The sequence below is a fragment of the Notamacropus eugenii genome, chromosome 4 (assembly GCF_028372415.1).
Source record: "Notamacropus eugenii isolate mMacEug1 chromosome 4, mMacEug1.pri_v2, whole genome shotgun sequence".
Taxonomy (NCBI): Eukaryota; Metazoa; Chordata; class Mammalia; order Diprotodontia; family Macropodidae; genus Notamacropus; species Notamacropus eugenii.
In genome coordinates, this window is record NC_092875.1 from 12082869 (window position 1) to 12107139 (window position 24271).

Sequence of the window (24271 nt, forward strand, 5' to 3'; positions counted from 1 at the left end):
CCTCTCCTGTGGCCCTTTGAGATGCCTACCCTTTGAGGCATTTACATTCTAACCTAGTTTTATCCGAGCATCTAAGTCACTTTCCTCCTCCATCCATGCTGCGCTGAATGAAGTCAGAGCCTCAGCTCTCCTTTTGTAGAAAGTCTTCCCAGGTGTGTTTTGGAGAGAAGGGAAGGAAGTGAAAGAATTCACTGAATTTCAGGGTCGGAAAGGACTTTTTAAGATCATTTGGAGATACTTTCTCATGTTCGTAGGATCCAGAACCGCAAGGGACATTGGGGTCATCTCACTGTAGAGAAAAGGAAACCGAGATTCTAGGAAGGGGGGAAGGTGCTTTCCTGAGGTTCCCCTCATAGTCTGTGCCTGAGCTGGGTCCAGACTAGGGCTTGGAACACCAAGGGCAGTGCTACATTTTCTCTTCTCTGTGTGATAGGAGACAAGGGAAGGGTTCAACATGGCAGGTGGCAGAACCGAGCCCAGAGGCCTGGCTTTCTGCTGTCCACAGTATCTTATTTGAAATCCCAGCCTTATTCAGCTGGAGAGAAGCATCTTTGGAAGACGGTGCTGCCTGTGCTTCAAACCACAGGACAGGGAGCTGGGAACAAAGGGGCTGTTGCTCTTTGGGTGAGCCCCCTCTCCTTTCTTGTTCCCCATTTCATCCAGTCATTTATCAATGTAATAGACTTTACTTAATGAGCCCCTCCCCACAGCCGGGTGTGTGTGTGTGTGTGTGTGTGTGTGTGTGTGTGACCTTGAGAGGGAGCTGTTGGGCTCTTCTACTGTCGCCAGTGCTTCTTGCTTTGGTTTGGGTTCTAGTTGCCAGTACTCGAGGCACCGCTCACTCTGCCTTTTGTCCTCTGAGGCCAGCACATCTAGCTGAGGATGCAGCCTAGCATTGGAGAAGGAGCACTGGGCCTTAATCAGGCTGCCAGGGTGTTAGTCTCAGTGCTGACAAGACTAGACAGATGATCCCTTTCAAGCCTATATAATTTAGGTAGTTTTTTATCTAAATTCTGTCTCCTGGAGTACTGAGCAGCCCAGTATATTCTAAACATGATGGATCCTTGAGGGAGGATTTACAGAAGGATAGAAAGTGCAGAGAAGAATCCTTGAGCTGTTTGTCCCTCCATATGGGTGTGAAGAGTGTACAGAGCATCCCCCTGTGTGAGAGAGGAGGCCTTGGAAGAAACAGAGTGGCCTAGACACTGCCTATGCTTCCTTCCTGCCCTGGGCTTGAAGTTGTCCTTCCATCTCTTGGTCAGGTGCTGCCTTTTCTTAGACGCCTCCTCTGATCCCCTGCCTCTCTACCAGAGGTGCTCCAGCCTTCCTCGGGCACAGTGGCCTGTGTGCATTGAGTCATAACTTGTTTGCTTTGTTGTTTCCTTACATCATTAGCCAGGGCTAGTGTCTGTAGGGGCTTGCCAGCAGTGCTCAGTCCAGGTCAGGTGCCTAATGAGGATGGCAGATTTGTTACTGACTTGCTCGTGATCTAGAACTCTGGTTGTGGGCATGTATCATGTACCAGGTACTTGGAGGCACCAGAAAAGTCTCCTCTTAGGGGCCACTGGACTTTATTGAGTATGGGTTTGTGACATGGTCAGACTTCTGCTTTAAGAAAATTATGTTAGTGGCTCTGTGGAGGACAGATTGGCATGGGAGAGATTAAAGCAGGGAGACCAGGGAGCCTCCTGTAGCATATCTGAGCAGAGCTTGAACTTGTGAGAAAGCTATGTTGGGGGCAGAAAGAGGGTGGGCTCTACCCTAGGAGTGTGCTAGGGTCAGATGCTACTGGATGTGGCAGCCGATTGGATGTGCAAGATGGGTGATGCCAAGTCAGCACGCCTGAGTGACTAGAAGGATGGCAGTGCCCTTGACAGAAATAGGAGAGTTGGGAAGAAAGGAGGACTTGTGGGGAAAGACAGTGTGTTCTATTTGAGGCATATTGAGTTTGAGATGCCTAGAGATGCATTCTGTTTGAAATGGTTAATGTAGTTAGTAGTGCAAGAGAGAGACTGCATCTGGACATTGAGATTTGGCAGTCATCCTTCTAAACCTATGGGAGCTATAGAAATCATATCAAGAGGGAAGAGAACTGGGCCTGGGCAAGAGTCTCAGGGAGTAGCCATGATTAGTGGTTGTAATGTGGGTGATGAGCTGGCCAAGAGGAAGGCAGATGGGCAGGAGAAGAATCAAGAGAAAGCAGAGCAATGAGAAGCCAGGGAGAGAGTGTGATCAACAGTGTTAATTGGTGAGAGGGGAAGGAGGGTGAGGGTTAAGAAAAGGCCATTGACCACTCGTTGGAAGCCTCTTCACTCTTGTCAGTGTTCAGGAGTGAGAGCAGGGGAGGCGGAGCCATTGGCTAGAGTCAGCCTTCCCCAGGAGTTTGGGTGAGAAGGGAAGGAGCAACGTAGGACAGGAGCTAATGATGATAGTAGGACCTTGTAGGGAATGAAAGTAAAGGCAGAAAAGAGAAATCAAAGGGAAGCCAGGATTGCCTCTGAAAAGCGGAGCTGCCATGGATCACTCCTTTGACAGCTCTTTCTGCCCTCCTCCAGGAAGCCCTTTGGGACTGAAAAGAGAAAGATTGCCCCCAAACTCCCTCTGCCCAAGCATGTGACTTCTGAGAAGATTCACTTGTGCATTAGCCTTAAATTTAATCTCAAGCTGTCTCAGGTCTGTTTTGGTTGCTCCGTCTGCCACTAGTATGCAGATACACGTGGCTGTTGCTGGAGATCAGCCAGCTTTCTAGGCCTAGACTCAATGTGGGTGGCTAAAGGTGGAGCTTCTATCAGGCGATGAGGTTGGGACCTGTAATTCAAGTCCATCCCCCAGATTAGTCTTGAGAGAGTCTAGACTGTTGTGGTATTTTCTCTTGTGCCGAACACGGAGCCGTCCACATAGGAGATGCTTGACAAATGTTTGCTGGATGCATCGGACATTAAATACCCAGTATGCACAATCAGCAGGCATTTGTGGAGGTCTTGTTATGTAGTAGGCCCTGTGCCAAGGATGGAATAAGCCAGCCTTCTTTGCATCCATTTAGAGACCGAAGGAGTTTGGGGGATGAAGCCAGGGGGCAGAGACCAGTCTAGAAGAGGCCATCTTCTCTTAGAGTCCAGATTGTCCTGCATGAGAGATGCCCAGATGCTGCCCAGTACCCAGAGAAGATACCAGGATGTAAGGCAAATGTATCTGAGGACTTCCTTCAGCCTTCATCCCTCCTACATAGACAGGAAATAGCTTGTTAGAGGAAGTGACAGGCTGGGCAGCCAATCTTCTGACTTCAGAGAGGGCCTATGGACTAAGCTCCTCTCCATGTCCTAATAAAATGTGTCCCAAAGCTCAGGTTAGGGGTGACTGTTTTCCAAGCAAAATTATAAAGAAAACAGAATCACAACCAAGACCATGCATAATATGTAGGAGAGAAGAACCCTCCCCTCCCCCAAGTTGCCCCCCCTCCCTTCCTCCCACTCTCCCTTTCCTTCTTTCTCTCCCCCCTTCAACTTTGAAACTCTGAGGAAGAAGAAAGGTGTCTTTATGCCCACAGAGCATGGGTGGCTCAGGTTTGGCTTAGACTTGTGATGTTTGAATGGGGATGAGAAGTTCACCATCATCTTACCCCATGGGGGAGAATCTCAGCCTGAAATTCTCCTGCCCCTAGTCCTAGAATGAGGCACTAACTACTGCTCCATACTCCCCAACCCTTCTCCTTTTCCCCCAACCCCAATCCAGATTCTCCCTTCCTTCAAGCTCTGGCCTCCATGCTTTCTCCATGAAGCCTGCCATGATCCAATCCGCTGAACAGTTGTTCTCTCTCCTCTCCAGTGCTTCAGCACTGACTATTCCTCTTTCCCATTCATTCCACGTTCTGCTTAATTGGTATCCATATCTTCCAAAAATACTCTCCTTGAACTTTAAAGACCTTGATTAAAGGCTCTGCCCTTTAACCTTAGGGAAGTCTCTTCCCTTCTCTGAGGCTGTTTCTTTATCAGGAGCTGTAGAAATGTGCACTATGATGATGAGACTTCTCACTGAGAGTCCTAGTTTCTAGAGGTTGTAGCCAGTCTTTGAAGTTATTTTTGAGCCAGTGTGGGTCAGTGGAACGAACTCTAGAGGCAAAGGACTTGAGATCAAATCTCAGCACCTCTCCTGCTTACCTTCAGGACCTCAGGTGGGTCACCTGATCCCTTGGCCTCAGTTTCTTCCTCTGAGGTTCCTTCCCACCCTTGATCCTGGATCCTGGCATCCTCTGCTCTTTGAATGCGCCACTCTGTAGGCATTTGGCAAATGAACGAATGGAAGATCTCATTCTCCACGTCACTTTCTTCCTCTGAAAAACACAAACGAGACCAGCCTGTCCTCCAAGCCCCACATCTGAGGGATCGAGAAATCTGAACTCAACACATGTAACCCTCCTGCTCTCCACCTACAAATGAGCAAGCTGCTGCCCGAAGCAAGTGAGTGTAACCCTGTAAGAGGCTAGCAGCAGCCATGCAGAACTGTCCTCCCTAGGCCATCCCAGCCCTGGCATGCTGGAGAACAGTAACTGGGAGTGCTCCATTCCCCAGGTGACTTGGCTCACCATTGCAGTTTAGACTACCATTATTCTTCCCTTGGTCTTCTGTACAACCTGGAAGGACGTTGGGGAAAAGTGTTTGGAATGTGTAGGATGGAGTGCTTCATGGACTTGGATCTTTGGAGGCCCTGTCAGGGTCATTCTTCTTAAACCTGTCCCCGCATAATAGCCCTGTGGCCTGCTCTGGTAGCCAGTGGGGGAGAATCTTCCTTTTCTCTGACCACACTCACTTGTGTTGGGCTGTATCTCAGTCATTGGTAGGTGGAGAGCCTGTTCCACTGCCATCCTTCCCTTGTCTTGGTCCCTCAGGAGGGGCCTCTTGGCACTTCTGCTGATGAGCAGCCAAGGCTGGCCTGCTCTCTCCACTGGAGCCAAGTGGCCAGCTGTCTGATCTTGGCTTTTTTCCCTCTCCTGCTGTGGGGGCCTTTATTCCTCCTTGGGGGAATTAATCAATACTCAGTCTGTCACTGAGGCAGGTCTTCCTTCTCCCCTCCCCACCATGACTTAATGGAATTGAATCAGGATTTGCACCCCTGCATTGGAAACCTCCCCCCCCACCCCAGAGTCTGAGCCTTAGTCTCCCTGTGAGCCTCTTACTCCTATCTCAGCCTGCTGGCCTCCCTAAATCCCCCTTTTGAGAAGCCTTTAGCAGCCTCTCTTAATTGCTAGTGCTTGACCTAATCATGCTGTAGAGAGCTTGCTTTGTGCCCATTAGACTGTGAGTTCCTCGAGGTCAGGGACTGGTTTTTGCCTAGAGTTTAGTCCAGTACTTGGCATTAATATGAATACGTATTGACTGCCTGCCTTGGCTGGGGGGGTGGAGCGCAGTGGCTTCCCCCTGTGTATGCAGCCTCGGTGTGATCTTTGTCCCACAGCTATTCTAGCCTCTTTTCATTCTCTCTCTGACTGACTTTAGAGTGTCTTGTACTTTTCCTAGTTTTACCAGGTAGGGTGAGGGTTTGGCAGGGGAGCTTGGCATCTTGGTAGATGCATTGGTGTTTGGGGCTGCACTCTTCCCAATACCACAGGTCACCTGGCTGTGCTGCTAGATGGGGAGGGTGTGGCGGGAGGATGATCAGATGTATATGGCACATGTACTGATTGAGGGAAAGGGGAGCTGGAGACCCAGCACCAGGTTGTATCTGCCCCAGCTCCAGCAAGGGTGCAAAAAGAATGGATTTTTTTTTGCCACAGGGAAATCTTTTGATATGTTGGTGTACCCTTAGCGCTGAGAAACTCAGTCTTTAAACACTCCCAGCCTTTGGAACCTTTATCCCTAGAATTCACTCATTTCCCATAGCTTTCCTCCTTTGTATTCAATTCCCTGGATAGTCTCCTGTTTCCCCTTGTCCTCTTAGAAATAGAAAAATAAAGACTCAGTTGAATAAGTCTGTAAACAATGGCAGGTCTATGGGAATTACTCCCCTACTTTCTCAGGTTATACTGCTATTCATAAACCTCATGATGGTGGTTGCCTCCTAGTTCACTCCTAGTCAGGAGTGTGCCAAACTTGTATTAGGATCCTTGCACCTCTGAACCCAGGCTCCTACCTAGAATACAAGGAACTTATCACATGTACAGTCGAAGTAGGCACTCCTGTGCTTCACACACACTAGCACATAAAAGTCACCCTAGAGAAATAGTTACCTAGAAAAAAATATTTTGCATCAAATTTTTCTGAAAAAGGGTCTCATTTTGAAGAGATATAAAGAAAGAACTGATTTAACTTTATAAGAATGGTTCATTCCCTAATTGACAAATGGTCGGAGGATATGAATGGGCAGTTCCTGGGGAAACATCCCAAGCTTTGTATAGCAATATGGTACAAATCACCAATAAAGAGAGAAATTTAAAAGAGAGCCACTCTGAGTTTACACCTCACACCCATCAGATAAGCAAGGTTGATAAAGATAGTGATAGATGCGAGTGGGGTTGGGGGGAAAATCGACACATTGATGCCCTGGTAGTGGAGCAGGGAACTGATCTGTCCATTTTAGAGCACAGATAGGAACTCTGCCTCAAAAAGTATCAAACCCTTCTGATCCCCTAACCCCTTGACATGAAAAGTCACATATGTAAAAAAAATATTTGTAGCAGCTCTTTTTGTAGTTGCAAAGGGCTCAAAACTAAGGAAGCATTCATCTAGTGGGAGACAGCTGAACAAATTATCATAGATGAATGTAACAGGATACTATTGTACTATAAGAAGAGAAGAGATGGTTCAGAGAACCCTGGGAAGATATGTATGAACTGATGCAGCATGAAGTGAGCAGAACCCGCAGAACAATTTATACACTCTAATATCAACATTATAAAAATGACCAGTTCTGAAAGACTTACGTACTCTGATTAGTGCAGTGACCAACCAGGATTCCAGAGAATAGATGAAGAATCCTGTCGCCCTCTTGATAGAGAGGGGGTGGACTAATCAGAATCAGAATGATACGCCTGTTTTTGGGTGTGGCTAATATGGGAAGTTGTTTTGTTTGACTTTACTTAGATGTTACAAGGTTTTTCTGTTTTTTCTTTTTCAGTAGAGGTAGAGAGATGAGAGGGGAAAACTGCTTCATAATTTGTGGGGGAGGGAAACATTTTAAAAGAAAAATGGCCCTAAGCATCAGGAATCAATGCAGCCTGGACCATACAGAGTAGAAAAGAACTGGGATCAGGCCAGGCTGCTGTGGAATGTCATGGAGTACTGTTGGCTTACAAGATGTTGAACACCACCAAACCTTTTGGTTCCTTTGAAGGAGCTGTAAAAGTACAGAATGGAGCATGGGGAGAAGGTGATTCCTTTGTGGGGATGGAGAGCCTGTGGACTGCAGACTCAGTGTGAGAGACAGCATGCCACAGTGATTTAGAATGCTGGATTTTGAATCAGGAAGATTTGGGCTCGGATCCTTTGATATTTCCTAGGTATATGAGTTGGGACCAGTCACTCAAACTTTTTGTGACTCAGTTTCCTGAATGTGTGCATAAAGCACTGGGCTAATGGAGAACAACCACAGGAGTCTGTTGTCATTGGGCGCTAGTGTGGTGTGGCAACCAGAAAAGATGACTTGATGTTAAGCACTATCAGTGGAGGGCCACTGTCCAGTAATGATGAGCCTCCTTTAGTCAGCCTGGCTGAGACTGCAGGTCGTAGTCTGGGCACCATATTTAGGAAGGATGCCTATAAGCCAGAGTACTTCCAGAGGGGAAAAAAAGGAGAAGGATGAAGGGGACTAAGAAACCAGACCTTGGAAGAGGATCCATTGGAGGAACTGTAGATGGCTGCTTTAGGGAAGAGAAAACCAGAACTAAGGTCAAGGGGTGGAGGTAAGACCAAGGAAGAGCATCTAGGAACCAGAACTTCCCTAACATGAACAAGCTGCTTGGGGAGAGGAGGCAGGGGAGATGCTCACTGCCACCAGGGTTGGTGTTTCAGGTTCCAGTAGGACCCCATGAGGTCTTGGGTCACTTCCAACTCTATAGGGTAATAGGAAATCACATTGTTTTGTAGCTCCTTCCATTCAGTTATCTTGACTTCTGACTAGTCTGTATCCCTCCCCAGGATTGTATCTTATTTTTATTGATGACTCTTTTGAGACATCGTAGTCATCTCTAGTCCTAACCCTCCGTCCTCTCTGCTGTTGTTGTCTGGTCCTCGCATTGGTCGCTGCAGTTACCAAATTTGGCTTCCTTTTACTGCTGTGTTCAGTTATATCATCCTGATCATTGTGTCTCCTTGATTCCAGTTTCACAAGTATTTATTAAGCCTCTCGGTGTGCAGGCACTGGGGGAGCGTCCGTCTTTGTGCAGGGATCCAGGGTGTGGGCCTGACGTCTGGGTTCTTCTCTGAATCAGTCGGTAATGTAGGGATAGCGGCAAAGCCCTTTGTTCTTCCTCAGTCCTGCTACCTGGCCAGTGTACCCCCTTCCACACGCACATGCGTGGACGCCACTTCTCCCGATTAGGTCGTGAGTATTGATGGTTACTCTTTCCTTGTGGCCACTGCATAGAACATTTTGCTCTATTGAATCAAAGGGAAGGGAATAAACATTTATGTGGCACTGGCTATGTGCCAGGTACTGTCCTCAGGGCTTTTTACAAATATGATCTCATTTGATTTCTAGTCAACAAACATTCAGTTATGAACCTGTAAAATGTCATCAGCTTTGAATACTCATAGAGCTAGGAAATGAACCTGGGATTTCAGTGGTGGACAGAATTTGGACAAGGAAGCCATCTTGGTGCAGTTTGGCACCCACTTTGCTAGAGAGTATTGTCTGCAAAGAGCCTTCTTGTTCCTATCTCCTGCCTTCATCAAGGATGTCCTCAACCTTTGTCAACATTTTTCTCATGAAGATTTTCCAGAGATGGAAACGGTGTATAGTTGAGTTGGAAGTTTACTAGCTTGCTGTTTTCAGTAGAAACAATATCCTTGACTCATCCCAGGCATTTGGTATCTTGAGAACTGGTCCCTTGATGTGCCAGAATCAAGCTGCTTCCAGCAGTGTCTAGGCCAGCTCTTCCCACTTTTCTTCTTTAACCTTTCAGTGATGGTGGTGGCAGAGTGCCAGGTGGGGCTTCCCTTCTGGGGCATGGGTGGAGAGAACGCTTGGTGCCTGTCATCCACACTGGCCTCTTCCTTTTGTCCTTGAGTCACTAGGAGGAGGATGGTGCGGCTGTTTGCCAAGGGAAAGAGAAGGCATTTAGAGCTTGGAGTGATGGTGGGTCCTTAGGCCAAGGTGGTCAATAAGCAGTAGAAAATTCAGACCTGGATATTAGAGGGATGTTTGTCCATCTGCCCAAGCACCCACTGTGTCCCATTCCTGCTACACTGTGAGTAGTCACTGATCGGTCACAGATGTGCTAAGCTGGCCCAGCTGTTGCTCCTCAGGATAATTCAGGATCATCTCTCTTAAGACCTAGACTCTAGATACAGCAGGCATTCGGAACCATTTCTGTCCATTGGCCTGGGTCTCTCCTCCATGGTGAAGCTTAGGGATCCCTTCTCTGAGTCATGTTTTTAAATGCAAAAAATAAAATACATTAGATTAGAAAGGGAACCAGTTACATTGAAATGTTGTTATCTGAGCAGCAAGAATCCAGTTCACCCAGCCCAGGCTAAGACCCCGCCCTGGTCAAAGGAAGCCGCAATGTGACATGACCCTGCTTCTCTCCTTAGATTGAGAGCATCTGAGGATTTGTCACACGGCTCTGCCACTCTCAGAGGTAGATAAGGAGGAAACATTTGGAAAAAGGTTTGGTTGGCGCTCTTCGCATCCAAAGAGCTCAGTTCAAATCCTGGCTCCCACGCTCAGTCACTGTGGGCCTTTGGGAAGACACTTCATTTCTAATCATGGGTTTTCCCATCTGTGAAATAGGAGCAGTAATTAATACTTATATCACCTGCTTACAAGGTTGTAATGCAGGAAATGTTCCCCCAACTTAAAAACACCATGTAAAAGTTAGCTATTGTCTCAGTGACCACAAGAAAAAGGTGACATGCACTTTAGACGTAAATATGTATCTTGTCTTCTAAGGGATAGAGCACTGAGATGTCTTTCTTTTCTTTTTTCTCCAGGCAAACCAATTTTTTCTGTTGATATTCATCCTGACGGGACCAAGTTTGCAACTGGAGGGCAAGGTAGGTCTGCAGTGAAATGGAGAGGGGGCGAGGGACAGTTACAGGCCACACTTGGAGACTCATGATCTACTCAAAGATTCCCCTTTGGTGTGTGATGGCCGGGTGGCTGGGGCCAAGAAGCACCCCCGCACATGCGCATGTGCATACACTGTTCACTGTGTGAACATCCTGGTCACACATACACCTTTCTAATTCTTCCTCACTCTTACATGAGAATGATTTTGTGTTTGTTGATGTTTAGTGACAGTGGAGGATCACCTTGTGTTGTAGTAGAAAGAACTAAATGAGGAGACTTGGTAACTAGTTCTGACTCTGCCTCTATGTGATCTTAGTGAAGCCTTCTGACTCCTCTGAGACTTTGTTTGCTGTTCTCTAACACCCTTCCCACCTCTGCTATTCCCTGTTCTAAGACCCCTTCCCAGCTCTGACATTCCCTGTTCTAAGGCACCTCCTCAATTCTAAGGTCCCTTCCCCCCAACTCTGAGGTTCTAGATTCAGTGACCCGGTTAAGTCAAGCTGTACAGTTTATGTGGGCCCTCCTGCTCTCACCCCCACCCCCACCCCTTTGGCTGTCAGAAGCCCCCATTAGATAGTCATGGTGTTATAAAGGTTTAGTTGGAGTCGGGCTGACTGGAGCAAGAGCTTTTAGCTAGCCATGCCCAGCCCTAACAACTGGCTTCCTCATTTCATGGAAAAAGCCTGGACCCTACATTGCATCTGAATGGGCCTGGTAACCTTGGGTGGAACCCCTAGCTGCCTGGGCCTTCACTCTTTCTTTGTAGAGTGGAGGGCATCACCTCCCTCGAGGAATGTTCTGGGTCTCTGCTAGTTCCTAGTCCCATGAAGCTCTGTGAGCATCTGGTCGAAGCCCCTCCTCTGATCAGTGACCCCAAGGCCAGAGTGAGTGAGGCCTCAAGAGTGTACAGGGGGCCAAGGAGGGGAGTCTTAATGGAGGCAGGACCCCCAACAAGGGCTCTGGGAAGGGAAGAGCGCGTAGAGTTCGCCTGAAAAGAGACCAGAGCAGGAGCACAGGAGTGCTTGTCTATATTCAGACTGAGGCAGTGAACTTGGGGGCCCATTGGCATCTTCTTGGTGTTGGGTCCCATCTGCACCCGGGGAGTATTAGGAAAGACTTTAAGGCAGCCCAGAACAGCCACAATTAATCCTGATGGCCATAGGATCCCTGGTGCCCCCCACTCCCCTCCTTCCCCCTCAACTACTTGGTGCCTGGTGACTCTCTGCCCCTTGAGGTTCATCGTAGCCACGCCAGACTGGTCTAGACGCCAGTCAGCTTTAGCGATAGATGTCGCCACTGCAGAGCCTCAGCATCCCACTTCATAGGGAGTGACCAGTGGGAGCCACCACCAAGCAAGTGCTCTTCCACAGACCCCGTTCTCCTCCTACTATATTCTCCTACAGTGTTTTATGGGGAGGGTACATTAATAAGTCTCCTCCTTGAGCCTTGTAAGGTTGGGAGACCTTTAATTGGTACATTTCGTTGTACTCCTGTTACCCTGTGAGACAGGGGTATGTATGTGTACGTGTGTGTGCATGTGTGTGCATACGTGGGTGTGTGTGTATGTGGATGTGGATACATGCCTACTCACAGGCTTTAGGGTTAGAATGGACTTTAGTCAGCATCTGTTCCTGCCTTGTTTAAGGGCACCTGGGCCCAGAGAAGGGGGGACACTTGTCCGTAGGTAGCAAGCTGCAGAGTGAGGAGTTGACCCCAGGTCTCTGATTTCAGACAGGCCACTTTTAGTTGGCTCTTGGCTGGGACGTGCCAAAAGTTGACATTTCTCTGGCCATTTCCTTTCTGGAGCTCCCCAGTGTTCACAGTATGGGTGGCACAGAGCTGAAACTAGAGGCAGTGGGAGCCCTTCATCATAGACCCCCTGGAACTTACCTGAAACTTAGCAGAAGCAGCAGCCAAGCCATCAGGTCTTTACAGTATCCGAGCTGGAGGGCCGAATGAGCTCAGTAAGAACATGAGCCCCTTGAAGGCCCAGGGTGTTTGGAGTGTGCCTGGGTAGTGCTCCTTGGTGTCCAGCACAACACCTGGCACCTGCTGACTGTAACCTAAGGGATTGGCCTCTGCCCTGGGGCCCAAGCTGCAACTGTGGCCCAGCGCCTCTCATTCCTCCCAGGGTCAGGAGGGTACTAAGAGCTTCTGCTTTGGGTTATTCTACTTTTCCCCTTGAGGTCAGCCCTGTGTGGTGTTTCTTCAGGTTCTGGTCTGTCGATGGGGAGTTAGTTGGACAGATACGTTGTTGTGCTTGGAAGTAGAGAGCTTTTGGAAACCTGCTGGGATGAAGACAGCCTAGCCAAAAGGCTAGCACTTCAGAGTCTGTTGACATCTTCTTTCCTGTTCCTTGTAGGGCAAGACTCTGGGAAGGTTGTGATCTGGAATATGGCTCCAGTCCTCAAAGAGGAAGATGAAAAGAATGAAAATATTCCCAAGATGCTTTGCCAGATGGACAATCACTTAGGTATTACAGAATAGCCCTTCGGGGGCTTTGCGTGTTGGCAGATTGCCCAAAGTTAGCCCATGTGTTTGTAATTAGAAATATAAGGCCCCGTGCAGCGGTAAATGTCCCCGGTCTGCTGTCAGAAGGCACAGATGTTGGCTACACACCTGGTTGAGTTATTCAGCAGAAGACTTGGCCAACCCACAGAACCACCTTTGGACAGTCCTGCAGGTACCTCTGGTGATTTCCTGCTCATGAGTCTTACCGCCTGATTCAGTAGGGCTTCCACACATGTCTTGTGCATCTTTGGGTCCAGCTTCCTAGCAATAGGAAGATTCTGGGGAAGGGGGAAGAGAATGGACTGCTCGCTGTGGTTTTCCAGTTGGACCAGCGTGGTTCCCGGGGTTTCCCTGCCAGGACCCCTCTGGGGACCTGCCTGGATGTCATAGAGTCCTTTTCTGTGTTTGTGGCTTAATTTCCCCTTCCCTTGATCCCGGTGAAACCATTTTATTTTCATGGTATTTTCAGCTTTGCTGTTCCCCTGCTGGTTCCCCATGAGTTGTTGTTAATCCATCCTTTTGTCCCTCAGCGCGTCGCCTTTCATGGTGTGATAGGAGCCCTGGATGTGCAGTCAGAGGGCCTGGTTCAAATCCCAGCTTGGCCACTTGCTAGTTGTGTAACTCTGGCCAAGTTACTTAACTTTTCCTGGGCCCTCATGGCCTCTTCTGTAAAATGGGATGTGTGTGCCGAGTGACTGAGCTCCAAGGTCCCTTTGGCATTTGTCCTCTGAGCCTTCAATCCGGTTTCAGATGCTTCTCCCCCATCCTTGCTTTTGGAGCACCCTCTGGGCCTGGACCCAGGCTGGCCACAGGCCACTTTGGTGACAGTGGCTTTCATTCTCTTGGCCCTAACTTGATTCTCCTGAGGACTGAGCCATGAACCATCTGGAAGCTTCAGCTTCACCTGGTGGACACTGCCTGATGTCCTTGTTTATACATACAGAGTCTGTCTGCCTTGTTGGCTCTGCTCAAGAAAGGACCAGGCCTCCCAGGCAGCCCAAGTCAGTTCATTATGCCCTACATGGCTCCCAAGCATTGGTGAGGAGACATCCACTTCAGTGGTCCCTGCACCATGCAGTCCTCTGAGCTCATTCAAGCTCCAGAATGTGTCCCTTGGAGAAAGAAAGACATGGCTTATGTTACATTCCTCCTAAAACCAGAAATGATGTCAGCTGGATTGTGACTACTACCTTTAATGACTCCCCAGGTCACTTACCATTTTTCCCTCCCCAAACTGCAGCACCTCTTGGCCAGATCTGGTAGGTATCAGACCAGAATGGAGCCTGTGTGTGCCCAGTGGGACATCAGTGCCCTCATTGGCACGGAGATTCCACTTAGGGAGGGGCCTCTTGGTGGGCCAGTGCTGCAGCTCTGGCCTTTGTTGAAGGGCTGATCGATTGCTGTGTTCACAGCAAGATGCTTTTCAGCTGTGATACAGATAAATGCAGGTGTCCCCTGCTCCGCCGCCCCAGCCGCTTGCCCGCAGGCTTTGGCAGAGCTCCAGCTCATGTCTCCCACATCGGGGCCTGTGATTCTTGGACCAGAGCCTGCAGAAGAGGAAATGGGCGTGAATTGGGGATTTTCATCCACCTCTTTTCTTTTTCTTCCTAGCTTGTGTGAACTGTGTTCGGTGGTCAAACAGTGGGATGTATTTAGCTTCTGGGGGAGATGACAAACTGATTATGGTGTGGAAGCGGGCTACGTAAGCATCGTTTTCTTTTTCATGTTTTATTTTGGAAGCATTTGTTTTCCAGTTCTCCTTTTCCCCATCCCCTGTATGGATGATCATTCACTCCAAGTGCTCATGTGCAGTTTGGGGGCATCTTCCTGGAGCCCCCTGGACAGACTCTTAGCTTAACCCTGAGGCTGAGTCCTACTGCTTCTCACCAGAAGGACCACAGTTCTGCTCTACTAGGATTTTACTCCAGATTTGGCAGCAGGAGGTCCGGACTCAGGCCCAGGCCCTGATACTTGATCCCCATGGAACCTTGAGCAGATCACTAACTTCTCATAGTCTCAGTTTCTTCACCTGTTTGTGGTGAAATGAGCCCCAATTTGTGATCTAGCTCTGATGCTTCCTGGCTGAGTGACCCTAGACAAGTCATTTATCCTGATTGTGCCTCAGTTTCCTAATCTGTAAAAGGGGGTTCCTTTTCTTAGATTCCATCCCTGCTATATTTGTGTAGAAGGGACTTTGCATCCCTTTAAGAGTTATAAAAATGTGACTTGCTCTCTCGTCATTGGGGATAATAATGTCTGTAGTGCTGACTCAGTGGGACTGCTAACCTATGCTGTAGACATGTCAGCTGTCATCAGCTCATGCCCATGGCAAGGGGGCTACAGAGGTCATGTTAATGGAGACACCAGAAGTCAGGACCCCCCCCTGGAGCCATGTCCACAAAAGCACAGGCCACACTGTCCCTCCTCAGAGAGGCCTGTCCATGCAGCCCTGCCTTGGCGACTTGTGTGTTCTTTGCATCCTTGGTGTTTGATGAGGGCTGAAGTGGTGACCTGTTGGCTTCTCTCTCACAGGTACATCGGCCCCAGCACCGTTTTTGGTTCCAGTAGTAAGCTTGCCAACGTAGAGCAATGGCGATGTGTGTCGATTCTCAGAAGCCATTCAGGCGGTGAGTGAATGGCCAGTTGATTGGTTCAGAAAAACCCAGAGAGCACCCAGGAGGCTCGCCTTCCCCCCCACTCCTTCCCACCCTCCTTGCAAAGGTCCAGGGTCCTGGAGCTTTATAGGGAAAAGGAGTCAGAGGAACAGGAACCAAATGTGGTGAGGGTGCTGCTTCTTGCCCCCCAGGCAGTCTTCCCCAGCCTAGTTAAGAGAAGATGCAGGAGGACAGGATTTCTAAGATTTTTGCCAGCATGGACATCCTGTTTTGGGACCCTGTGCCCCATTCCTTCCACCCATGAAGACTCCTGGGAGGAAAGTGCTCTTACCTGGGAACCCTGCCATAGTTTTCCTCTCTTTCTTCCCCCCATCATCTCCCTCTCTTTGTCCCCTCCTTCTCTCTTTCTCCCTGTCACTCCCTCCTTTCTTTTCTTTCCATCTCAGTCCTTCTCCCCCCCTGCCCCCACTCCCTGTCCCTCCTGTTTTTCCCTCTGCCTTGTCAGTTCCTCTGCCATCTGAGGTCATCTTACTCTATCCCCCAAACGAAGCTGAAACTTGGGCATTTTCACGTTCCGTCAGCAGGGCAGCATTCTTGGAGTGGGTGCAGGAGCAGGCAGGCCTGCTTCGTTTCCTGGCTTGGCTGTTTCTGCCCCTGAGGTGAATTAGGGGCTTCTGGGCTTCTGTAAGATAGAGGCTTAGACTAGGGGACTGCCAGGGTCTCTTTGGCTCTAATCCTCTGGTCCCAAGTAGTCACTCTTAGAATGATGAGGAAGAAAGGGAAAAAGTATTAAGGGGCATTAGAAAAGGAAGCAGATCCCTGGAGGCCATCCACCATCACCAACAGAAGCATCTGTGCTTTGCTTCTCTACCAAGACTGACAGGCCCCACAGACCCTCTCTCAGAAAATCCATCATGTCAAGGCATCAGCACTGGTTCCCCCCAGGCATGCCCATATATCCACAGAAATCCTGTCTCCTCATGTCAGTATTTACTAAGTACCTACTGTGTGCCAGCCACTATGCTCCTCGCTGAAGATGCAATTAGAGGCAAAAGCCCAAATCTACCCTTGAGCTGATGGTCTGCTGGAGGGGCAACATGCAAACAGATATACACAAGGCAAGCTCTATACAGAATAAATAGGGAACAGATTAACAGAGGGAAGGTACCAGAATTAAGAAGGGTTGAGTTGGGAAAGGCTGTCTGTAGGAGGTGGGATTTTAGTTGGAACTTGAAGGAAGACAGGGAGGGGCAGCTAGGTGGTGCAGTGGTTAGAGCACCACCCTGAAGTCAGGAGAACTTGAATTGAACTCCTGCCTCAGACGTGGAACACTTAACTAGCTGTATGACCCTGGGCAAGTCACTTAACCTCAGTTTCCTTGGGGGGGAAAAGGAAAGCCAGGGAGGTCAGTAATCAGAGCAGAGGAGGGAGAGCATCCAGATGTAGGTGAGAGTCAGAGAAAGTGGCCAGAGCCAAAAGATGGAGGATCTTGTTTGTGGCCCAGCCAAGAGGCCAGGGGCACTGGAGCTAAGAGTATGTGTCAGGGAGTGAGGTGTGAGAAGGCTCTGAGGATCTGCATGTGGAGGCCCCAGGGAGCCACTGGAGTTTATGAGGGGAGAAGGGGGTGGCACGGTCCTTCCTGTGCTTTAGGAAAATTCATTTGCTGGCTGAGGCAGGCAGAGCCACCTGTGTGTGAGGGGATGAGGGTCTGCGCCAGGGTTGGGGCAGCATCGAAGGAGAGGAGGGAATTTGAGAGGTGTTGGGAAGAGATGACATGGATGTGGGCAGTGAGAGATCCTGAGGAATCCTCTATAATGATAGGGAAAGTGGGAGGGGCAAGGTAATGAGTTCCATTTTAGACATTTGAATTGAAGCTGTCTGTTGGATTTCTGGCTTGAAATGTCAGAAAGGGCAGTTGGCTCTGGGAGATTGGAGGTAAGCGGGAAGATTGGAGCAGGAAAGGCAGATCAGAGAATTGTCAGCATAGAATGATCATTAAATTCATGGGGGCCTAGGACAGAACTCTTATAGTTAGAGGGCATGACCTGCAGGAGGATCCTGCTGAGGAGACAGAGAAGGAGGAGAACAGGAGAGGCAGTGTGCTGAACAGCTAGAGAGAAGAGAGCACCCAGGAGAGGATAGGGAAAAGCCCACTGGGTTTGGGAGCCAAGAACTCATTGTCACTTTGGAGAGAGCCATTCCTTTTCTGTCCTTCATACCCCCAGAACTGACCACTTCCCCACTGCTGCCTCTTCCTAGATCTCTGACACTGACCACCAGGTTGCTTGAGCCTTTCTGTCCATTCTGTAACCAAACTCTCTTGTGTATGTTGTTTTCCCTCTTAGAGCAGGCACCATCTGTTCTTCTTGTCTGTGCTTCCCATGCTTAGTGCATGGTTTTTGTTTATTCATACATGCCCGTAGTAGCCACATCTGATGCCTTGAGCACCCAACTCACAGGACTGGTCTTAGGGCAGAGTCACAAAAGTCCACCCTGCAAATAATCTTACTCTGATATTTCCTTCAGTCTATCAGACAGTAAATATCTGTTAAGAGCCTTGCCTGTGCTAGGAGGAGCTTCCATTCTCTTTGGAGAACATTGATGTTAGTGCTTCCTCCTTGACTCTGGTTTTGTCTGTGACCAGCACAGGCTCCAGCATTGGGGCCTTCCTTCTGCATTGCCCTTTGAGCATCACTGACCCTTCAGAACCTTGTTATCCTGCCGGCTCCCCATGCTGGTTATGAGGGAACTTCACAGTGTGGCGGTGATGTGAGGCATGGGGCTGAGTGGTTGGTCATGGTTGCAGAGCCTTGGGGCCAGGCTTCCAGTTGTACTGAGCCAGACTCAGAGTGACCTCCCCTGCTCATGCTACTTCCCATCACCAGATGGGACCAGATGCTGTGACAGTGGTTAGCAGCCACGTCAAGTCCCGCTTCCATTAGATTCCTGCTTGCCTGTCAGTTCAGCCCAACTGCCCTGCACTGCCACACTGTCCCTTCTGTGTTGATGAGAGTTTTGTCCAGCTCCCAGAACAGTTCAGTTCCCCTTCCCAGACACAGTTCGCTTTTACTCTTTGGCATCTCACTTAGTGAAATATCAAACGAGGCTTAATTTTCTTAGAAACTGGGACCCTGAGAGCATGGCTGTGATGCAGAGGGCAATTCCTCCCAGCCCTGAGGGGACTGGAACATTTGCTCTCTGCATGGCCCATGGTGTCATCTCCTCAGTAGATGAGAAGCTGTTACTGCGCCTCCCCAGGGAGGCGGCCTTTGTGTTGAGTTGGGCCTAGGCCTGGGCCAGCACTCCTAGCGGCCCAGGATAGGCCTACCCTCTTCAGCTGTGGGCTCCTCACTTTTTAATCTTTCAGAGAGAGATGATATTTGCAGCCCCAACTCAGTTTTGTTCAGAGATGAACACTTTGTAGATGTTGAAGTTGTACACCAATGAGATTTCAGGGTGTGGGCGGAGTGCCTGTTATCTTGGTAGTAAGTTAGTTTTGAAGACTGCTGCTGGCAGTAGTTATAGCTCCCCTTTGCCTGCTAAGCTTTGAGTGGTTACCCCATTCTTTCTTGTGGTAGGCTGACCTGGCTGGGCTCTGGACCATAAGGTTTTCCCCACTAGCCACAGTCCTTTCTAAAGCTGAGAGTGAAGCCTTCGAGGGATTTCCTCGTTGGTCTGCAGTTGAAAGGCCCTGTGGGGCAGCTGTCTCCAGCCCAGGGGAGGCTGCCCAGCCTTAGGGACTTTCTCCATGGTGCTGTCTTCCGATAGCCAGGCCCTGTGCTGACCCATAGGATCCCTGTCCCAGAGGGTGGACTGAGTAGAAGTGGAGTGGGCAGTACCCACAGTGGCAGGGCTCAGCACCGCGGGGGATTATTCCGGACCCACCTTCAGTGACAGTTGGTCTCCTGGGGCCATGCTGTTGTGTTTGCCCCAACATGGACTACTTACCTTGTACTTCAGCACAAAATAGAGCAGCCAGCTCTTGGGAGGCTCGGATTGGGATTACATCCATTTATCTTCAGGTTCTCAAGCTTTAAGATTTATTGTTAAAGATTAAACAGAAGCCTCCTTCCTCTGTCGGGCACCAACCAAGCGCCCTGCCCTGAGTACACACTCTGGCCTTTTTGGGACACCCAGCACTTGAGTTCTTGTCTTAGGCTGGCTTTGGCAACAACAGTAGAGAAGACTGCTAGGCTGGTCTGAGAGGAGACCTGGGTTTGAACTTGGGCACCATTCAAGCCCATCAGGTCCCTTTTCTGGGATGGACTTTAGGCCCCTCACATGCAAAAAGAGGTGGTTGACTTGGAAGATTCTGACTGCTTCCAGACAAGGTCTGGTCACTCAGCTCCCTAAGCAGCCACCCTTTGCCAGTCTTTCTGGGTTCAGAGACTTCTCTCAAGAAGTCCCTAGGGCCTCTGACTGGAGGCCACCTTAGGGAGGGAGAGATGACTTCCCAATGGAAGGGGAAGGAAATGCCCTCATCCAGGCCAATCTTGATAGGGAGAATTCCATGTGGTAGAGGGCAGAGCAAGTCATCCTGTGGTATTGGCTTGAGCAGATGCGATAGAAAGGAGAGAGTGAGTCTCGATGGGCAGGCTGGTGCCAGCCTGCACAGGGCATTCAGGGCTAGCACTCATTCAGTAAATGATTGGATTGAGGAGGATGACCTGCAGGCATTCGTGGGTTTTGTGTGGGTCACAGATGGCACCTTTTCATTCCAGAGTTAGCAGTGACTTTTCTTTGGTGTAGGATTGACCCATGTGGTTCCAAATTAGCTTTCAAACCAAGGGGTGCAATGACAAGAGTGCCCAGCCCTGGGTGTTCCTACCACCGCTGGCCATGGGACCTTGGGCAAGTTCCTTCCCATCTGAGCAAACAGCGTGATGGGCAGAGCTGGGCTGTGATGAACTCTTCTAGCTCAGACAGTTGGATCATATGTGATTAGGCACGAGTCTTCCAAGCCATTGGCCATACTTACTCATGGGACTTGGAACTGTGACCCATCCTGGCTCTCCTTTCCAGATGTGATGGATGTCGCTTGGTCGCCTCATGATGCTTGGCTTGCGTCCTGCAGTGTGGATAACACTGTTGTCATCTGGAATGCTGTAAAATTTCCAGGTACGAAGTCTTCACTCAGACTTTTTGTATGGAGGAGATGAGCTAGGTGGGGTAAGTTGGGGTGGTACCCTGTCTCTGTAAGTAGAGCAGGAGACAAGCATTCCTGATTGCTGTTCTGACTTAAGACTTGTTTTCTGAGTCTGTCACATTTCACTGGAAAGGGTGTCTGTGGAGCCTTAGGTGTTTCCCCCTTGCTGGGGCGCTCATGCATCAGTTCAGCTCCACAAGTAGCTTCCAGAGAAAATGACCCCAGCCAGAAAGGCCCCTAGGGCTTCTGGCTCGAAGCCATGTCTTACTGTTTTTGGCCCTGCTTTTTTATTGCTTTCTGGCTAAGAGAAGCCCTGAGCTCCCAGGTGGGGATCAAAGCCAGAAGGTAGTCAGGGCCTTCACCCTGCCCTTGAGTTAAAGCAGGGAAGGAGATGCAGGGGACTGCTTCTCTTGGTGCCAGAAGGTGGCCGCCACTTGGTTGTTTGCCCAACACCCAGCCCTACTTTGGGAATGCTTCCATGGGCTCTCTCCAAAAGGGGTTTTTGTGCCAGCTTCCTTTCCTTTTTAGATTTTACCAGGTGGAAAGCAGGTTTGGACACCTAGGTGTCCAGTCCCTGGAATAGGGGCCATGCACTTAGTGACTGGATTAGCCAGCCAGTGAGCAAGCTCCTCATGACTGCTTTGACTTCAGAGAAGTGGGGGACCCTGGGGTGCTCGGTTTTCCTCAGATAAGGTTTGCACTCTTATTTCCCAAGACTTCAAGTTCCAGGCAGACAGGCTTGGCTCCTCACTGTTCCTTGATTTCATCTTGCTTCACAGAAATTCTTGCCACTTTACGGGGCCATTCTGGTTTGGTGAAAGGGCTGACCTGGGATCCTGTTGGAAAGTATATTGCTTCCCAGGCTGATGACCGAAGTTTGAAGGTGTGGAGGACCATGGACTGGCAGCTGGAAACCAGCATTACCAAGCCCTTTGACGAGGTACAAACCCTGAGTGGCTTGAGCTCTGCCCTCAGAGTCAGGTGCTTGTTGGGTAGCAGCCAAATCCCTGGGGCAGCACTGATGGCACCATGCCTCTGTGGGGTGGATGACTGAGCCCTGCTGCCAGGGGGAACGGTGACTGGCAAGAGAGGCCTGGGACTTGGAAATGGAGGTGCTGTCACAGCAAGGGTCCTTCCCTCTCCATCCTCAATTGTCCCAGACCCCACTGTGAACAAAGTGTGGGAAGGTCCTGGGGCATCTTCACCTACTTTGTAGACCCAGCAAGGATTCCCATGGCCTCCAGACTAAAAATCAAGCTCCTTTGGCTGACATTCAGGACCCCCTGCAGTCGAGTTGTACCTCACCTGGCAGCCTTTTCCAAGAAGTCCTGCTCCAGGCAAGCAGGCGTGGCCATTCACTAGTCCCTCATCTTGTCCTGCATTCTCCACCCTCTGTGCCTTTGCATTCACTCTTCCCCATGCCTGGAACAGACTTGGGCCCTCCCTGAGCAGGCCCGTCCACATCCCTCTGCTGTTCCTCAGGCTGCCATTGCTGGGGGTGTGACTGTGAGCATGGCCCTGGAGCACCCCCTGGGCTCCATGACTTCCAGGCTCTTCCAGCTCTAATATTCCAGCCATGGAGGAGTTTGCATGAGCCTAGGCTTCCAGGCTTCAATATTCTGGCTCCTCGTGCTTCATGACTGGTGAATCAAGTGACATGATGCTCTGTGGACCTAACCCATTCCACATGGACATTCTTCTGGGCATGCACATGTCCACATCCCTGGCCCCCAGCACCCTGTGTCCGGGGCTTAGCTGTCATCCCCAACCTCAGACTCAATAGTACCAGCTCTGAGTTAGCGGTGTCTGGAGCAGAGTTTGTGTTTAATGAATGTTGACTGATTTAACCTTTCATAGGTGACTGCGCCTCTCTTCCAGTTTCAGGCTGTTTTTCTTGCAGTGTATTTCTTATGTTTGTGATGATACACTGCATCTTAAAGTGCCAATGTCCACCCCATGAGGAGATTGACTGTAGCCTAGGGGAGGGAATTCTTTTTGTCTTTTGTGTGTAGTTCCCCAAGGAGGGACCAGGCGGGTGTGGTTGTGGCTTTCCAAGCCTTCTCTCTTTCTTTGCAGTGTGGAGGGACAACCCACGTTTTACGGCTCAGCTGGTCACCTGATGGCCACTATCTCGTCTCCGCTCATGCCATGAATAATTCAGGACCTACTGCTCAGATCATTGAGAGGGATGGATGGAAAACCAACATGGACTTTGTGGGGCACCGCAAGGCAGTAACGGTGGTGGTGAGTTTGCCCCATGTTTAGGCAGGAGGGCGACTGTGGCTTCCCAAGTGTTGTGTGAGGATGCCTTGGGATCTGGTGTGAAAAGTGCTTTGTAAACCTAAGTGGACATATTAAAAATAGAGAAAGAAAGGAAGGAATGAAGGAACCCAGGGGATGGTTAAGTAGATAATGTTCATCATGAGCAAGAAATCCTCACGTGCCATTTGTGCTCCCTGTACCTAGGCTCTTGGATGTATCCCCATGCTGATGATTAAGGGAAATTAATAGGCCTGAAGTAGAGAGCACCTGAGTGGGAAAGAGCACGAGGATTCTGAAATGCCTTTTGGGCCGAGGGCCAGGCTAGCACAGTGAAACAGAAGCAGGACACTGGTGTAGGGCTTTGGCAAATGCAGAGCTATGGCCAGAATTGGGCCCTGTCATAGTGCCCATGAACTGACCGCGCCTCCCCACTAAGCTACTTCTGTGCCAAGATGGACCCAGACAGCAGCTGAGCTACAATTTAGGGGGCCATGCCCTGTCTCCATAAAGTAGGATACAAAAGGGAGAGTGGCCCTGGTTGATGGGGGAAATCTAACTGAGGAGAACTGGTCATCCTCACCCTCAATGTGGCGTAATTTATGTGCTCTGAGCTTACCTTGGACTCCAGAAACCTTCACCCCTTCATCTGGGATCCCAGAGCAGTCACCCCTCTCGGCCTTTGTCATCTCATTTCAGCAAATCTTGCAGCTCTTGGGCATGAGATGCCAGGGGACCCCCACCTACCTCTGTGCCTTGAGTGGCTGCACAGGTCAGAGTGTTGGGAAGGCTTGACCCAGACTGCCTCATCTTCAGGATGGAGAATTCTTTAGGATGCTTCAGGCAGCGTGAGGACAGAGGGAAAGGGGCAGAGAACCTTGATGCAGTGAGTGGCTGGGGCTGGCCATTAGAACTGTGAAGTTCCCAGGTTGGCTTGGAATCTGCAGCTCTTGGGCACCTGGCATGGGCCCTGCCTAGCCAGGACCTTGAGGGAATCAAAGGAATTCCCCTTCCCATGCCCTTTGTGGGTTTGGTGGGCTGTCCAGACATGGAGTGCTCCTCCTGGCTGGGCCCTGGACAGGTAAAGATGTGCTGGTAGTACTTTGGACAGTTGCTTATTGAGTGCCTTTTTGTTTGTTTGGTTGCAGAAATTCAATCCCAAAATCTTTAAGAAAAAGCAGAAGAACGGGAGTTCCACCAAGCCCAGCTGCCCGTACTGCTGCTGTGCCGTCGGTAGCAAGGATCGGTCCCTCTCTGTCTGGGTGAGCCGCTGGGGCTGGGAGGTGAGACCCACACCCAAGGCCACACAGGGAAGGACTGCCGACATGAAATCCAGCATCCCCTTTCTGTGGCGCTATGCCACCTCTCCTCAGGGCTGTCCTGGATAGGCTGGGTGGGGCATTCTGCACTTGGTAGTGAGGCTCCCAGCCGGCCAAGTTTCCCGGACTGGTGAGCCCTTCTCCCCCCACCTGTCTGCTGAGTGTCCTTTTCCATACCCTTGAATGTAGAATGGAAG

General features: G+C 49.9%; 1 protein-coding gene across 4 annotated transcripts in view; it reads left to right on the forward strand.

Annotated features, from left to right (window-relative positions):
* HIRA (histone cell cycle regulator) overlaps positions 1–24271 on the forward strand; it is an 86587-nt gene that overhangs the window by 23330 nt on the left and 38986 nt on the right. For 2 of the 4 annotated variants that reach the window (XM_072599816.1, XM_072599817.1), the window contains exons 2-9: positions 10146–10208; positions 12587–12697; positions 14347–14437; positions 15268–15362; positions 20373–20468; positions 21276–21436; positions 22573–22740; positions 23904–24017. In XM_072599816.1, coding sequence (XP_072455917.1) covers positions 10146–10208; positions 12587–12697; positions 14347–14437; positions 15268–15362; positions 20373–20468; positions 21276–21436; positions 22573–22740; positions 23904–24017 — 899 coding nt within the window. Of the gene's footprint in view, positions 1–10145; positions 10209–12586; positions 12908–14346; positions 14438–15267; positions 15363–20372; positions 20469–21275; positions 21437–22572; positions 22741–23903; positions 24039–24271 lie in introns of those variants that run through there. The other 2 variants (XM_072599818.1, XM_072599819.1) reach the window with 2 other exon arrangements.